Below are 17,683 nucleotides of genomic sequence, written 5' to 3' on the forward strand. Positions count from 1 at the left end.
AAGAAAGAAAGAAAGAAAGAAAGAAAGAAAGAAAGAAAGAAAGAAAGAGAAAGAAAGAAAGAAAGAAAGAAAGAAAGAAAGAAAGAAAGAACCCCCAAATCGTGACAAACATATGTAATCAATAATATTATGTAATTGGTTGAACTACTCCTGTAAGTTAATAAAAAGATTAAAAAAAAAAAAACATTCTTATTCCTCTCCTCATGCAGATTTGAGCCAAATCATGAATGATAACACAGATATTTGTCATCCTTTATAGTAAAAAAAAGCCCATTTATGTGAAAACAGCATTTCAGGAGATATCAAAATCATATTACATTATCACACCCTCATGTTGAGAGTCTGTCACCAGAACATCCACTTCCATTTTCTGAGACACATGAGCAGGAGATGTATGATGTCCAAGGGAACAAGTCCCCACTGTTAAAGAATGATGAGGACAGTGCGGAAAGACCAAGGGCAAGTCTGGTCTGTCCTATATCACAACCTTCATTTATTACTCTAGAATAATAAGAGTCTGTTTTATTCTATTACTGTAGCTTGGATTTAGTTCCAATCACAGTGGTTCAAAGTAGATGAAAAACAAAAAAGACTACTCTGATGTCTCAAAGGAAAGATGTCCTATTTAAGTCAGTCTAACTGTTTCTGTCACACCTCCCGTGATCAGAAACATAGATACCATGGATCAAACACATGGGCTGTTTCTAATTTTAGGCTTTGTTATGTTTGAATATATCATGCTTGTCAATTCGCAAACAGAAGATAACATACCGTTACAAAGCCCTTTTTTTTATTATGTACTTTTATGTTTCAGTATTGTTCACTTTGGCACAAAGTTTCAGCTATTGGGTTTGCATTTCCCCCAATCACGGTGAAAGATCACTATGGACTGTGCATTAGGACAAGATATCTTGTATGTGTCAGTTGCACACCAACAAAAGTAGGTTAACAGCTGGAGGTAAATGCGATAAATGCCCTTTTCCCAATTGTTTGAAAAGGAAAGTGTTCAAATGAGTGAAACTGGCCCATTTAAACGCACACCAAACATGGACATATTCTGAAGTTTTGGTGCTACTCTATCTAAAATAGTGTTTGACCCATTTACTGACACAAAAGAAGAGTAAATGTCTGTCCGTATGTTGCCATTGTCATTTAGGGCATCTTTTTTTGTGTGTGTCATAGTAGATGAAATATCTGTATCAGATTTCACTAGACTCCTTGGTGCATGTGCATCTTTGCATTCTCGTTCATATATTTTGTGACTTTTTTATATTTATTGCTATTATTGATGAATGAGGATTGGGCATACCACATTTCAGACTCAAACTGGGGTTGCCAGTATTTTTTTCTGGTCGACCACAATATTCTGAAGTCTACACACTCTTTCTCTCGCTGTCTTAATTTCAACTCAAATCAAACATACATTTATTGACCTACTGGTACATGATTATTGACAATGTTATTATTAATTTATATAATTTATATATATATATATATATATATATATATATACAGTAAATATACTGTATATCCGATTAATATCATAATGGTATGATTTTTGGCAAAAGCCTTTCAAAATAAACAAATCTTTTCCCAAGTCAGTTCATTCATGAATCAAATGAAAAAAAGATTTCGAACAGGAGAGTCACAAACGCGCATCACAGAACAGAGCAAGGCGACCATTTGTGCTTATAAAACTTAAACTTTGTTATATTTTTTTTAAATGATATATCGTTTCGCTTGATAAGACCCTTATTCTTCATCTTGAATCTTTTAAAACCCTGTGAACAGTTTGCAGTTTGCATTGAAACTGTCTTTTGGACCTTGAACCGTTTGGTTCCCAGTAAAGTCCATTATATGGAGAAAAATCCTGGAATGTTTTCATCAAAAACCTTAATTTCTTTTCGACTGAAGAAAGAAAGACATGGACATCATGTGAGTGAACTACTCTTTTAATGTTCCTGTGTTTCCTGTTTTTACATTCAGTTTAGTTCTTGTCTCCCTATTTACTAATTCTTCTTACCCAGGTTACAGATTATTCCCACCTGTGTCTTGTTTTATTGTCTGTGTATAAGTGCTCCTCGTTTTGTTTAGTTCACTTTCTGTAATTGTCTGTGTTATAGTTTTGTGTGCGTTGTGGATTCTCTGTGTATCTTGGGCTCTATAATATTAAAGTATCTACCTGAGTCATTCCAGTTTGGATTGCAACTAGTCTTGTTCAACCAGACTGACGGCAGAAGGTCTGGACTCATCGCAGCTTTCATTGACCAAGAACCGTCCAAGAACATGCCTGACCAAAAGCAACCAACCACAGTTCGCTTCGTTAAAAAAGTCCCAACAATAACGGAGTGGTGTGCATATAATAAATTATTAATTCAAGAACGTTGTGAAAGTTTACTGCAACAATAAAGCTGTGAATTTCTCATACTTCTGAAACTATGTCACAGTAGTACACTATGCCCTTCTTCTTCCATGAGGGGGCTTGGCTACATGATGACTTTGTTTCCAGATGTAGCGTTGAATAACGCAATACACGTCTCTCGGAAATCCTGAAGAATTCAACCAAATTACGGCTTTGAAACTCATAAAGTGTTTCTCATTTTCGTGAGCCATATGCATCAGACATTCAGCAAATGCTCCGTGTCAGTTAAGCCCATTTCACACAGCGCGTTGATCCTGGGAAATTGCCAGAACACCTTCTGTGTGAACGCAAACACGACCCGGGATTGATGTCGGCATTGATGCCGGGTTGGGGACCTAGTAACATTGCCGGAATCAGTCCCAGAACGTGCGCTGTGTGAACAAAAGCCAGGACCAATGCCGTAAGGGGTGTGTCATAGTGATGACGCTCGTGCCATCGCGCGACTCTGTTGCTCTTAGAAGAAAGTTTGTGTTCGTCATCAACAAAGAAAGGACGAACAAATGTCTGCAAACTGGAACGAAGCAGAGATCAGGAGCTCCTCACTATCCAGGTCGTTCACCAGCTTTGTGGAAGGGTACATGTTTTACACGTCTCATCCTGACGTCATGTGTTTTCCAGAATTACGGGTTGTGTGTGAACTAGGGCTGGACAATATGGCCTAAAAATAAAATTTCCGATTTTATTTTTTTTAATTCGATTTACGATTTTTTTTTACGATTCTCCGGCAAACCATACACACAGAGTGAGTGCATTACCGCCCGCGCTCGGCCATCAAATCTAGTCCCGCGCTGCACTCTATTGCGCTGGCAGTGCACGTCTCTCAAGGGCCTGGCCCAACCCGAGGACAGTGACGGGAAATATCGGCCCGACCCGCTCGGGCAGAATAAGCTCTAGTTCACTCCTACGCTAAGGAACAAACATCCCACTCTCACCGGTAGCCATGTTGTCGCTTGCTGTATGCTGTTGCCGTTTCGTGTGTGCTATAGGGGTTTAACGGTACATGTATTCGTATTGAACCGTTTCGGTTCGAGGCTTTTGGTTCAGTACGCATACAAACCGAACGATTGCTTGGACCATTTTTCCTGCCGGCAAAATTCGTGCTGACGCGGCCAACACAACGTTGCAAAACATCAAATGGCAAGGGTAATGAAAGCAGAACGAAACTGCGCTACTCGTTATGTGCTTCATGGATCGTTTATCAGTTCGGACCAGCAACATCTGTGCAGCGCGAGCCGATCTCGATCAAGCAACACTGTTACTACACAGCGCTAAGAGATCCGGTAAAGAAAACATTTGAATTCGCCACTGAGGTAATAACATCGCTGCGAGATCTAGTGAGATGCATTCACATTTCTCCGTTATTAACCTTAGATCTCTATTAGACCAAACAGCGCTGTCATGAAAACCAGGAGAAACATTGTGCCGTGAATGAACTACAGTAGTAATACAGACCAGCAACATTCACCATGGATTTAATATAGTAACACTAACTGGAACCAGTTTAGCTGGAATGGTGAAATGCTTTCAAGTACTTCACACATCTTTTTCCAGCACTTCAAAATTCAAATATTATATAAATAAATATATATTTAAATGTTGTTTTTAATGTGATGACCAAAACATTATTTATTCATCCTTCAAAGATGACCCCATTTATAAACCTGAAAGTTTCAAGATCTAGGAAAACTCACACTTATTTCAAAATATTTTTTATTTAAACAAATAGGAAATTTCTCTGGCATTTCTTTCTTTTTGCTGTATCGAAAACGTACCGAACCGTGACTTTAAAACCGAGGTACGTACCGAACCGTGATTTTTGTGTACCCCTACACCCCTAGTGTGCTATGATGTTGTTGTCGCTTGCCATTCTGCTACTTGAGTGAAACTAACGCTATGGAAACTCCGGGGAGGCAAAAATGTGACATTACACAAAAACTCGATTTACTTATTTTTTAAATCGCCCGCAACAAAAAAATCGAATTAATTAATTGAATCAATTTTTCGCCCAGGCCTAGTGTGAACGTACTCACAGATCTCAGCAAATCACTGACAGTGTGAATGAACCGAAATCAAACAATCCCGGGACAAATGCCGGGTCACATTTTCCGTGTATTTTCCGGAATCTCTTTGTGAAAGGGGTTTTAGATTTCACAGTCACTTTTAGTCATTTTAAAATATCCTTGCTGAATAAAATTTTTCATTTGACCAGTATATCATTGCAATTTGCAACAGTATAGTACTATAATACTATATTTTTTTTCAGTGCAAATACATTACGAACACAAGCACACCAAAAGGTTTTGTCAAGCCACAAAAAAATGCATTTGTCATTTGGATTTCATCAAGAGTTGTATTTCCATTTGCCTTTCATCCAGGTTCAGTAGCCCAAGTCTCTTTCTTCTCCCATAAATGGACTCGACAGCTGAGACAGATGCCAAACAACAGAAGGCTCTTTCTTCTCTGACATGAAAATGCAGCTGTGGCATCGTGTACCTGTGGATCACGAGATCAATTAAACCTTCTGCTGGCAGAGCTAGAAAACGTGAGACCCGCGCCTTGACTTCCACCATTGAATTGTAGATTTGTTCTGCTTGTTTTTTTTTTTTTTTTCCCAAAGGAATCATCTGCGAATTCATATTCTTTACACAGAATATTCAAGCACAGGGATGCTTTGTTTTCCGAAAGTCAAGTGTTCAAGCAGAGGCACATTCGCATGCGCCCTATTCCATTCTCTAATGATATTCTGTCCCTGTCTGCAAGAGGGCTGGAAAATTAGCATAATTTCTAAACAGCGGTACCCTGGACTTAATTACTGAAGGGTTTAATCAGCCATAATAATGAGGCCACGCTTTAAGCAGGTGAAAGACACTTTTACACCTGAAACAGCATGTGTCATGGGAGAAACAGGACGCTGTTATGTCCTTGTCACTTTCGATAGGAACTTTATAAATTACAACAGGCAGTCGCACTGTTGATACACAATTTTACCTCGGTTTCTGGGTTAATACTCAAGTGTCTGAAGCAAAAAATAGCATTGCTTTAGGACAAAACCTTTTTTTATGCATTACAAATTATAATATATGTGCAGACGCTCCATTTCTCATGTCATTTGTTGCCTGAGAATTGAGTCGCGCCGACTAATTCCTTCCTGAAAGGCTTTTTTCGTCTCAAAGTTTTGAGGCGGGAGATAAGCCGTTATTGACCACCTTCTCAGAAAGGGATGGTTTGCGTAAGGTTTGTGTTAGCAGCGGGAGTCTGTCTGCTCTGAGGCCACACTTGGCATGTCAATATTTTAATCCCCGCATAGCTTTTCTCTCTGTCTATCTTGCTTTTGCTACCAAGTAAAAAAAGAGTTCTCCCCTTTCAGTGAAGATTTGATCGCTGGGCTCTTCCTCCAGGAAATATGGCCAAATAATTAACGAATTAAATCATTTAGATTCATTACATCATTCCAATACTATCTCAACAAATTCTTACAAAATTGCCACAAATTTTCTAATTTTCCTTGAACTTTTGACTTGTTTTTCAAAGTGGGGAACTATGACGTCCACCCCCGTAGAAGAAGATCAACTCCTACTTCAACATGGCCGGTTCAGCCCCACCCACCGATTCGCACATTACACGCATAGTTAAATAACATAGAAGCCTACCTCGTGATCGAGCTACCGAGCAATACAGAATATTGTGCAGTGCCTGGTTGTGGAAGAAGACAGTCGCTGCATAAGCTTCCTCTGGATTCCAACAGGACTGCATGGATAAACTTTATTTTTAATGACGTTCCAGCTGATGAGGTAAAACATCGCCGTCTGTTTGCTTCATTTCACTGAGGATTGTTCTGTTAACAAGACTGGATTTGCAGACCAATTAAGAGTAAAGAACGGTACTGTGCCGTCTATATTGGATCTGACAGGAATGGTGCAACACATGGACTCTGGGTCGAACATGTCTGGTCGAATCATTCCGGTTGCCATTTTACAACATTGGACGTTTTCAAAACAATTTCCCCCAAGTGCATCGAAATTGTTGCAAAACTGCATGCAAAAACTTTCTGCATGCAAAACTGTTATCCACTCACAGCAGTGGGTGTTTACTTCCAAGTCTTCAGTGTGAGACGCCCATTAAAACCGAGCGTTTTTCAGCTAGGCTAAAAACTTGGGTACAAAATAGCCTATTACTTATTAATTTTGATGTTTTTGAATGCAGAAACCAAGCAAACGTCATAAGTTGACCTCAGACAACAATATAATAAAATTTAAAAAGCCAGTTCATGACTTGAAATTTTCTCATGAGTTTCGGTTGGTTGAAGCTAATGAGGCTATGCTAACCATGCCAAACATTCGAAATCGGATGCTGTAGGAACTACATTTGGTTTGAAACTTAATCCTGACTATTAAAAAAACTCTGTTCCACAGTATATAGTATGAATGTGTGAATACAAATTTGGAAGTACTGCATCCGTCATGTTGTTATTATCATGTGACCTACCAAGGTCAGTTGCGTTGCTTCACTTCCGTTCACAGATCCTCTGCCATGGCCTCCTGGGATAGTAAAGTGTCCATCGAATGCAAATTCCAGTCAGCGAGTGTACTTTACACCAATACTTTGTTAATGAATATGAATAATACTTGGCTCACATACTGTTTTTCACCTACTATAGTATGGAAGGAGGCATATTCAAACTCAGGAAATTACTTCTTTAAATGAGTTAAAGGATATGAATCGTTTCCTATTAAAGGTCAGTGAGGTTTTCTTCATAAAAGGTTAAGGAGCACATTAGACAATAATTAAAGGCTTTTGTTTCTGTGGATAAAGGGCTTGTACTCCAACAGTGAAGCAGCTGACAGTCATGTTAATGGTTATTATTGAAGATGAGCTGATTAAAAATCATTTGGTAAAAATCATTATTGAAAGTTGTGCTTTTGTCCACTTACGGTGATCACGGTTAGAGCAAAGCCTTCAACAAATTCCAGATTAGTGATAGTTTTGTTCAGCACATCAATGATGCTGATCTAAACTCCTCGCCCCGCCTCGACACACTCTGTCAGTTCAAATCTAGACTAAAAACACATCTCTTTGGCCTAGGCTATACACATAACACACTATAGACTTCCTTAATTCAAAATTAGGCTGCATAGATTAGATCAGACGGAAACCCGGAACACGTCCCGTAAATCCTGATGTATTTGGTACATCATAAGAACATCTGTTTATCCCGAGGGACCCTCTATGGTGGACCTGTGCCTGGGATCCATCCCAACTCATCCTTGTAATGCCACGACTGATCCTTATCAGATGCATGCGGAAGCGTATTGCATTCACTTATATAAAATATATTGTGTTTTTCTGAATTAACGAGTTAAATTAATGACTTAATTATCTCAAAATTATGAGTAACTCATTAATTCCCAAAAATAAAGTGGAAAAAACATATTTTTCAAGAAAAATGTATCTCAAAATTCTGAGATAATTAACTCGTTAATTCAGAAAAAGTCGATTTTTTTTTTTCCTCAAGTGAATGCAATACGCATCCTTAGATGCACATATCCCATTTCAAGAACATTTAAAGTAATACATTAAATGTCCCTATTTAAAGGAATAGGTCACCTTGGATTGAAAATTCTGACATGGTTTCCTCGCCCAACCAAATGACTTTCATTTTGCATGAAAGCTGGAAAACGTTAGTCCTTGGGAAGGAGAGTCCAATTAAACTCAATTAAGTAATTCAGGTTGAAACGACAAGAGGGAGAGTAAATGATGACATGATTTTCCTTTTTGGGTCTAAGAGGGTTTATCTTGGCCAGAATCAGCTGGGTGTCTATTACCTGAAAGCTATTTGTTAGCCCTTTATATTCATCTCGATCAGGTCAGTGCCGTAGTGACTGTTCTGGTCTCTGTGACTTCCACGGCAGCACAAAGGGTCCATTTCACATTTTTAAGAAAAAAATCTTTTCAAAAAAAGATGTTGTCAGAACGTCCAGCTTATTTTCAATAAGGAGGCTAACATGCTAACAAGCTAAATCTTTACCCTTTGGGCAGATACAGTTTATCCTTAAATTCAAATGACACATTCTGTGCCTAATAGCCCAAATCAGAATGCCATGCCTAATCTTCATTGTAGGATAATACACATCTTCCCAGATGACAAAATATTCTGTGTTTGTCTAATTTCATTGGATGTGTCTATATGTTAAACATAACCTGTATCAGCACAGCTAACACTTTCAATCCCTTAACTCAAAAATACACAGAACGTATAGAGAAGAGACATTTATTGTAAATAAGTTTTGTGATGCGAATGGTACAACAGTGCTTAAACTTTCAACTTCCACGTAGAAATGTTACACAGAATACGTTGTTTGAAAAATTTACCTTAGTGTATTTAATGGGATTCACGGGCAATAGCATGTGACAAGGTTGTCTCTGTTTCCCAGATCGCCAAAACAGAGAACATTGAACAGTATTATGATGATGGACTGAATACTATATTGATACATATTTAAATAAACCTGGATCACAAAATAACCCTTCAATAAATGACACTCAGATTTCTCAGTATAATTTGAGCAGTTTGGCGGGTATCATTTTAACCTTCAATGCTTCATCTGTGTGATTCACAATATAAACTACTGAACTGGACAACTCGGTCTGATCAGCAGCTGCTATGCTACTACTTACAAATATAAAGTTATTGTGTAACTATTCCGGCGTTATGTGAAGAATATGACAATATCATCCCAGATAGCAAACTGACATTGAATCAACGTGGAAATATGACATCGAAACAACGTTGATCTGACATTGTTTTGCTCATCGAATTAACGTTGAACCAACGTCAGATGCGTCATTCTTTCAAAACTAACGGAAAATCAACTTGAAATCAACGCGTTGTTTCAACGTTATGAAAGCAAACCAATTTTCGATTTCATTTAGCTTTGAAGAATGCCGCGTCTGACGTTGGTTCAACGTTAATTCGATGAGCAAATCAACGTTGTTTCAATGTCATGAGAGACGTCGTTTCCACGTTGATTCAATGTCAGTTTGCTGTCTGGGATATCATAAAAGATTAGCATTCATTGGAATAGCTATTCCCAGATAAAATAAATTAATAAAACAGTGGGTTTCTACTTGTCAAAACTATTTGAGGTATTACTTTTAATCGCATCTGTGTGCTTAAAATGAACCAATTACAGATACAAATACACAAACTAACATCTATGTCAACTGCAGTGGGAGTTTTTTAGACATTAAATAAAGGGCAAAATCATTGTATAACATCTGCCTGTACATTTCAATGTGTTTTCAGTGAGGGTCAGAATGCATTCACTCAACATCTAACCTTCATGATCACAGCATTAAAGTTGTTCTGCAAATATTCAGCCCTTTATGTTATGTATAATGTACAGATGACTGTTCAAGACTGCATCTGTTATGTACTAGTTCATCATGTCTCTATCTAAAATGACCTTGTGCTGATGGAAAAAGATGAAAACATCTAGGACAGGTGTTCTTTCAGCCCGTTCTCGTCATCTAACTGACGCTTTTGACCATACGTCAACATCCGACGTTTTAGGGCACCCTTTAACGTCAGTTAGATGACGTCTTGGGAATGTGTTGGTTCTTTCTATGCATTCATCTGAAGCCAACCCCAATCGTACATAAAAACAAAATGAATTGAAACATAAAAATTAGTCCTAGTGTCTGTTAACGAACAGCAAGGCACAATGAGAGGTGGAAACAGCAATCAGTGATCAGACTACCCCCTATGTAGTCTCAAAGTAACATGCGGTCTAATACATTTCAATACGCTGAAAGCTGAACTCATTAAACAGTTGAGGCAGACTTTTCAACTACATGTCAACTTGCTCTACTAACCTGACCCATAACATCTAACCAACCTATACTAATACTCTAACTGTACGTTCACACCGCTGCCAACTTGAAGTCATTCATTTTAAATGGAAGCTGGCTTTTCTCAGTTGCAAGGAGCGTCAAATTGGCGTCATGTTTTGGGCGTTTTGAGATTTTTGAGCATCAATCAGAATGTTGAAAGAATCTCAACTTTATGCTAATGAGCTGTGACGCGGTTCAGCGGCAAGCAGCATAGACAGTAAAAGAAATGGACACAGCAACCCCATTGATTTCAACGGAGAAGACTGAAGCCCGATTATTGCACTTCCTGTCTGATGTCTGAGCGACTGCGCAGGCTCAAACTGAGCGTGACGACAGTCTGACAGTTGAAAATCTTCTAGTAGCTGTGCCAAGACAAATCTGAATCACCTAATTCCTAAAAAATGTTGTTGAAATATTTTGTCCCGTTGCTTTTATGCAGCCCGTTCTCATCTAACTGACACTTTTGACCATGCGTCAACATTCGACGCACATGGCACCCTTTATGAGACGCGCCACCTAGTGGCCAAACCCTAACCCTACCCCAGACCTAAACCTATCCCCATCATCTAACTGACGCTAAAGGTTGCCATATGCGTCGGATTTAGACGAATGTTCAAAAGTGTCAGTTAGATGACGCCCTAGGATGAGAATGCGTTGTTTTATGGACTCTCTATTTATGGGCTTTTGCCTTGACTTTATGACTCCATGTCCCCCCGATTGCCTCATAAACAGTAAAAAGATTACCTGCAAGCTTCTCCTCCTGTCTATACGGTAATGTCTCTATTGTGCGACAGAAAGTCCTGTGGTTATGATGCAATCGTTGGCCTATTTTCACAAAAAGGGCTTCTGCGGGGCCGTAACATAAGATACAAAGTAATGGAGCGTATAAACATTGTCGTGTTTCTTTGGAAACAAATAATGGACAAATGAAGTCTTTGGACGTCTCAGATGTAAAGTTATTCGCTGTCAAAGTGACGCCAAAATGAATGGGAGTCAATGGGGATGCTAACAACAACTGCTACAATGGCGGCTCCTGCGAGGCTTCAACAATCGGCAAAACGCCAGCAACCAGTCGGAAAATATAGACGTCCTTCGTGCTGGCTGATTCCGGAGAAACATACAATGTAAACTTTAGTCTACCAAAACATTTCTTCCGAGAAAATGGAAGAGAAGCTTATAATCGCCGTTGCCAGGGGGACCACATGAGCGCAACGTTTATTTGAAATATTTATGAACGCTCGTTTTAAAGCGGGAATGCAATTCATTTGCTCACGGTGACACCGATTTGACTGCAAATAATAATAGCTAACTATTCTTTTTTTCTCGACGAAATGTGACCAAAATGGTTATAAAAATGCTGTCATTATAAAAGGTTTCTTCAATGTATTGTTTTTTTTTTTCAACAAGCGTCAACAAGCTTTCCCGTACTTTTTGACAAGCGGCCTTGACCATATACTGACGCTTTTGCTTTTTCCAACACATGACACCCTCTAGCGTCAATTGAGACGCAGATATATATGGGGCAGAAGGCGCCTCCTAGTGGTCTAACCCTAACACTACCCCAGACATAAACCCAGCCATAATCGAAGCTGTTATATTGACGCTAAAGGGTGCCATGTGCGTTGGATGTATAAGCATTGGCAAAAGAGTCAGTATGACGCCTTGGGATGAGAATGCCTTGAAAGGGCGGCCAGAGCTTATTTGACGCTCAAGTTGGCGGCAGTGTGAACGTACAGTTATGAGAGTTAGTTGACATCTAGTTGCAAAGTTGCTTATGTCTAAAGTGGATCATCGAAATAAAGTGTTACCGTCTGCTGTATTCTATATTGTGCAAATTGTGTTTACCACTAGTATCTTGGTCATATATTAGCATAACTCCTTAACTTGGGTGCTAAAACAATGCCAATTGATTAATCAGCGGGTGCAATAAATTCTTAGTAAATTATCTCCCGACTGCCAACCTGTATTATTTCACACACGTCTGATTTCTATATCCCGATGTCATATGTTAGATTATGCAGAAACCAGCTGTGAAGGTCTTTTTAGCAACACGGAGGATATCTATGTGCTAATCCATTTCTGCGGTGTTCAGAGATTTCAATGGAAAAGATATTCACTACGTGAATTAATTCCAAGAAATGTACCCCCCCGGTGAGTGATCCTGTAGTGCGATCTGAGTCATGAGGTGACCTGCAGAGAAACACTCAGGTTTAATAGATGTCGAGTGGACTCAGTGACTGACAGACCAGCAGCAATTTCGGGAGTATTCTTAAGTACTCGTTTGTCACAAGCTGTTTGGCAGTGACTCACATAGACAGAATTCAATGGTGTGAAGAAGAAAATCGGTTAAACTGGAGAAAGGGCTTGTATTATTTTCTTTTGGAGGGAATTCTTAGAAAAGCAGAGGCCAACATTTGACATAATACTGACATTGCTATACAATTTGTATTTCTCCTCCTAAATAATCAGCCCCAAATTTACACACCTTTTACATTTACATGGAATCAAACTCTATTTTCTGCGGATGTTGAAATGTTTTATGTGGCTTGGGTGGTCGCACTAGATTTAAGAATTATTTTAGACCTGCAATGCACATGGGCAAAAGGATATTACGCAACACTCCAGGGCTTTAATGTTTTGAATACATTAAAAAAAGAATATATTTATTTTTAACATTTCAAACTGTTAATTTAAATTTTAAATTGTGTTATTTAACAAAAATAACAAAGGAGGTATTTGTTGCTGATTTGCGTCTGCAGTGCTCCAATATTGTACAAATGATTCATTAATTAGTGTTACGCTTTGATGATATTTAAAGGAGTAGTTGACTTTTAAAAAAAAAATTACTCACTCCCATGTCATCCAAGATGTCCATGTCTTTCTTTCTTCATTCGAAAAGAAATTAAGGTTTTTTATGAAAAAATTCCAGGATTTTTCTCCATATAATGGACTTCAACGGGAACCAAACGGTTCAAGGTCCAAAAGACAGTTTCAGTACAAACTGCAAACTGTTCAAAGGGCTTTAAACAATTCCAGACGATGAATAAGGGTCTTATTAAGCGAAACGATTGCTCATTAAAAAAAAAATAATAATAATAACAAAGTTTAAGCTTTATAAGCTCAAATGCTCGCCTTGCTTTGTTCTGTGATGCATGCTCGTGACTCTCCAGTTCGAACTCGTTCATCAAAATGAACAAATCTTTTCCTGAGTCAATTCGTTCATTTCGTTTGTTTAATGAAACAAATGACACGAAAAAAGATTCGTTCATTTTGATAAACGAGTCTGAACAGGAGAGTCACGAACGCGCATCACAGAATGTTTTCATCAAAAACCTTAATTTATTTTCGACTGAAGAAAGAAAGACGTGGACATCTTGGATGACATGGGGGTGAGTAAATTATTAGCAAAAGTTTTTTTTGTTTTTTTTAAAGTGAACTACTCCTTTAAATGTGCTGTAAAATACTTTTTAAATATTTTTTAAATATCACACATACAGTGTTGCTATAAGCTGACAGATATCACAATGTATGTTAAAATGACATTGTCGGTATTGATTTTTTACAAGTGTTCAAACCGTTTTTCAATAGAGTGCCGAAGTGATGACGCCACTTTGGCAACTCGAAAGTCAACGGCGCATGGGTTCCCTCAATCGAAAAGCTATGCATTTTCCCTATAGACTTTTGGAAAATCGCAAAAAAAACCAAAGAGTTGTGACCCTTGTTTTGTCTATCAAGATAATGTAAATAAATTTCAAATGTATACATTTTGAAGCCTATATAAAGTTTAAAAGAACACAAGCAGACACAATAAAGTTTAAAAAACACAAGCAGGTTATAACTGTGTGTTCTATGTCATAGATCAAAACGTGAAAATATTTAGAGGCTTTGTTATCCACAGACCTTAGTTCAGGCGATTTACTGTAGCAAAAACCCATTATATGCCAACCTGAAATGCTAAAATGCTAACTCACTTCCGCGTTTTGGCCTACAAAGTGACGTCATAACTTCGGCGGTCTATTTGTGCTGTCCTTTAAGGTAGAAGGGAATGATTATACAAATTTGCAGGCTAAAAAGAGTTCACCAAACTTAAAAACAGCATAATGCGAACACAAAATCTAGTGTTACCACCCCTTAAGTTTTCTACTTACTGTAAATACAGAGAATGAGTTTTCTACTAGCGAAATTAGAGAGCGTGACACTGCAGAAAGCTGTGCTACTAGATATGCAAATGTATTTTTATTTCCAGTATGAGTTAGCCTGCTAATTTTCCAGCTCAATTAGGGTAAGACTAAATGACGTAGGTCAACAACATTTTAAGTGCACTGATATAAAGCCACTTGTTTCAGAGCAATTAAAGTTTACGCGACCCACATTATTCACAACCAGATACAGGGTGCTTGGGATCATTTGGATGTAGGTGACAAAACACCAAGTTTTCGAAATTAAATGCAGCCTTTTGCCCTTATGCTAATTGAATTGGTTCACATTATGATGCTAAAAACAAAAGAAACAACTGAATCGGTTTTCAATACCAAAACTGGGAATCCAACAATGGCAGTGTTTTGACAATCTTGTTCGGTATCATAATTTTAACCATTCATTTTTTCATCATATCTAACATTGAAAAATAACGAATGTCTATCATTAACCCTACAACACTTCCTTTTTTCTACAGTCTACAGTTGCACTAAACTATTGGTTAGTACAGTGTGTGAACACATCAGAGGAAAAATGGTGTAACAGAAAGGAGAAATGTGTATCTCAGAACACTGACAATCAACATTTTCTACTGAAATATGACAGCCGTAAACAATAGATTTGTTTATATTTTATGCATCTTTGTTTTTGAAGAAATGCCATGTGCTTTCTGAATAGCACAAGAGCTCTTATATAATGAGTTCTTCTGTTGGAAAGGCACAAGCCCAGTGTTTTGTCAGGATATAGCGCGTTGCATTGCTACAGGATGCTTCAGGTGCACACGCTCTGGAAAGTCTCGACAATTGAGATGAGAAGAACTAGAGACACGTTTGTCCTCACACCGACACTCTGTGATTATCCGAGGAAGCTTACGACATTATACTTCCTTGGTAACGTTCTGGTATGTACACGATTCTGAGAAAAAAAAAAACTGTGTGTGTTTAGGATTATCTCACAAGCTTTCAAGTTGTTGTGAATCATGACGGTGGTCCCATCTAGAACGTTTGATTGCATCGACTGTTTCGTGTTTGAACGTGTCCTCATCATATTGACGGACGGCCTTGTGACAAACTCATCACTACAAGGCAGATTATCCATTTGCATTGTGACGGAATGGACACAGAAAGAGTTCATTTGAGTAATGTTACGCTTTCCCTTTCAAGTCCAATGCATGCCTTTTCCATGCACAACCGCTCAAAGACAAACAGCACACATACAGATCTCAAGCCAGACCGTTCGGTCAACCCTTCCAGAAGGACGGGCTCCTAATCCACACTTCTTCCTCGGTCAGGCTTCCTTTGTTAACTTCGTTCCCACGCATCCACTCAAGACCTGGGCTCGATGAGCCCGCTGTTGCGGCCCCGTTCACACGGTCACCTCGGTCTTGCTGTTGGTGACAAAGTACGGATGTGGAGGCAGGTAGTGCTGACTCTGGGCGGACGTCAACTCGTTCACTTGCTCCACGGTGGCGCTGTGCCTCTTGGGGCCGTACGTCTGCCGGCGGCCCAGCGTTTCTGTCCCCTCCCAGCTCTTCAGCATGCCGGGGTTGGCGATGGTGTTCGAGCCGAAAGCCAGCGGGTGGGAACTGTGGATCTTGGTGCTTTTGGACTTGTGTCCGTTCTGCTTTTGGCAGGGCAGCTCCGGGCTGTAAGGGTTGGTGGGCTCCTGCTCCAGACTCACCGAGTGCATGGGAAGAGCGCCTTTCACTGCCAGGTCGGCTAAGTGCCGTCTGTTAGTGTAGAAGTTTTCGTTCGCTTTTTCAGCTGGAAAAGAGAGATAGAGAGAGCAAAAGCGAGGGAAAATTCAACACTTCATTAGTCAGATGCAAAACAACAACAACAACAACAACCTGATTGCTGATTTACTCCCCACTAGAGAATTACACATTTAATAGATCACTTGTTTTTCCCATTTTTCTCAGATAATACTTGACCCGATCGTTTCCTTCAACAAACGACCAAAATAACCGGATGTTTTTGTAGAGGTGTAGTGACATTCTGACATTATTTACTCACCTCCATGTCATTCTGAACCTGTTTTTTTGAAGAGCTTCACACATACAATATTTAAAAATAACCAAACGTGTACACATACACTCAAAGGTTTGGGGTCAGTATGAATTTAAAGGGATAGTTCACTTTGAAATTAATTTTTTTATATGTTTTAGCTTACCTCAAGGGCATCCAAGATGTAGGTGTCTTTGTTTCCATAGTATTTTCAATTTTGATATATTTAGGTCAAACCGTTCCAGCCCGTTCTCATCCTTTAACGTCATATAGAACGCTATATGCAAAAACGGCGCTATACTACGCACATGGCACCCGTTATCGTTAATATAACACGCGAACCCGAGACGTTATAAATCCTTTAGCGTGAATATGACACGCACACCCTACCCCACACCTAAACTTAGCCCTCACAGCGCGTGTTATATTAACGATAACGGGTGCCATGTGCGTAGTATAGCGCCGTTTTTGCATATAGCGTTGTATATGACGTTAAAGGATGAGAATTCGTTGACCGTTCTTGTACATGGGGTCCACCTCAAAGAGCATGCACAAGTCCAAATTAAACGTGATTTAATGACTCGTAAATGTAAGTACACATTGATGGCCTAAGACACAAACGAGCGGTTTGTGTGAGAAAACAAAGAGTATTTATATCGTTTTTACCTCTTGTAACCACAGCCACGTCCAAGTCATCTGAGTGCGAGGGCGCTTCTCTCTGCGCAAGCGTCGGAAAGCCACGGAAGTTATTTCTCGCTTGTGTACGCCCTCATTGTTTACACAGAGATATCAGAAGTGTTACCCTTCACTGTGAAGATCTAAATATATTTAGATATACAGGAAATTGCAATGGAAGATGATTTCGATATATCAACAGACAACGTTGAATTTTTTTTTTTTTTTTTGCAACCGCGCGAGAGATCACTTCTGGCGCTTGCGCAGACCGAAGAGCGCCTGCAGCCTCAGATCACTTGGACGTGACTGATTACAAGAGGTAAAAACAATATAAATACTGTTCGTTTTCTCCCACAAACCGCTCGTTTCGTGTCTTAGGCCATCAATGTGTACTTACATTTACGAGTCATTAAATCATGTTTAATTTGGACTTCTCTGTGCATGCTCTTTGAGGTGGTGACCACACTCAAAAAAATAATTTTAGCTCTTTGTT

General features: G+C 39.1%; 1 protein-coding gene across 2 annotated transcripts in view; it reads right to left on the reverse strand.

The window, feature by feature from the left end:
- Nucleotides 1-8,674: 8,674 nt before the first annotated feature.
- The window catches only part of shisa9b (shisa family member 9b), a 45,107-nt gene continuing 36,098 nt past the window's right edge, over nt 8,675-17,683 (reverse strand). For both annotated transcript variants that reach the window (XM_039686305.2, XM_089128758.1), the window contains one exon: nt 8,675-16,272. In XM_039686305.2, coding sequence (XP_039542239.2) covers nt 15,875-16,272 — 398 coding nt within the window. In that variant the 3' untranslated portion in view covers nt 8,675-15,874. The remainder of the gene's footprint in view (nt 16,273-17,683) is intronic.

This window comes from Pimephales promelas, chromosome 3 (genome assembly GCF_988280905.1).
Source record: "Pimephales promelas chromosome 3, fPimPro1.hap1.1, whole genome shotgun sequence".
In the NCBI taxonomy this organism is placed as follows: Eukaryota; Metazoa; Chordata; class Actinopteri; order Cypriniformes; family Leuciscidae; genus Pimephales; species Pimephales promelas.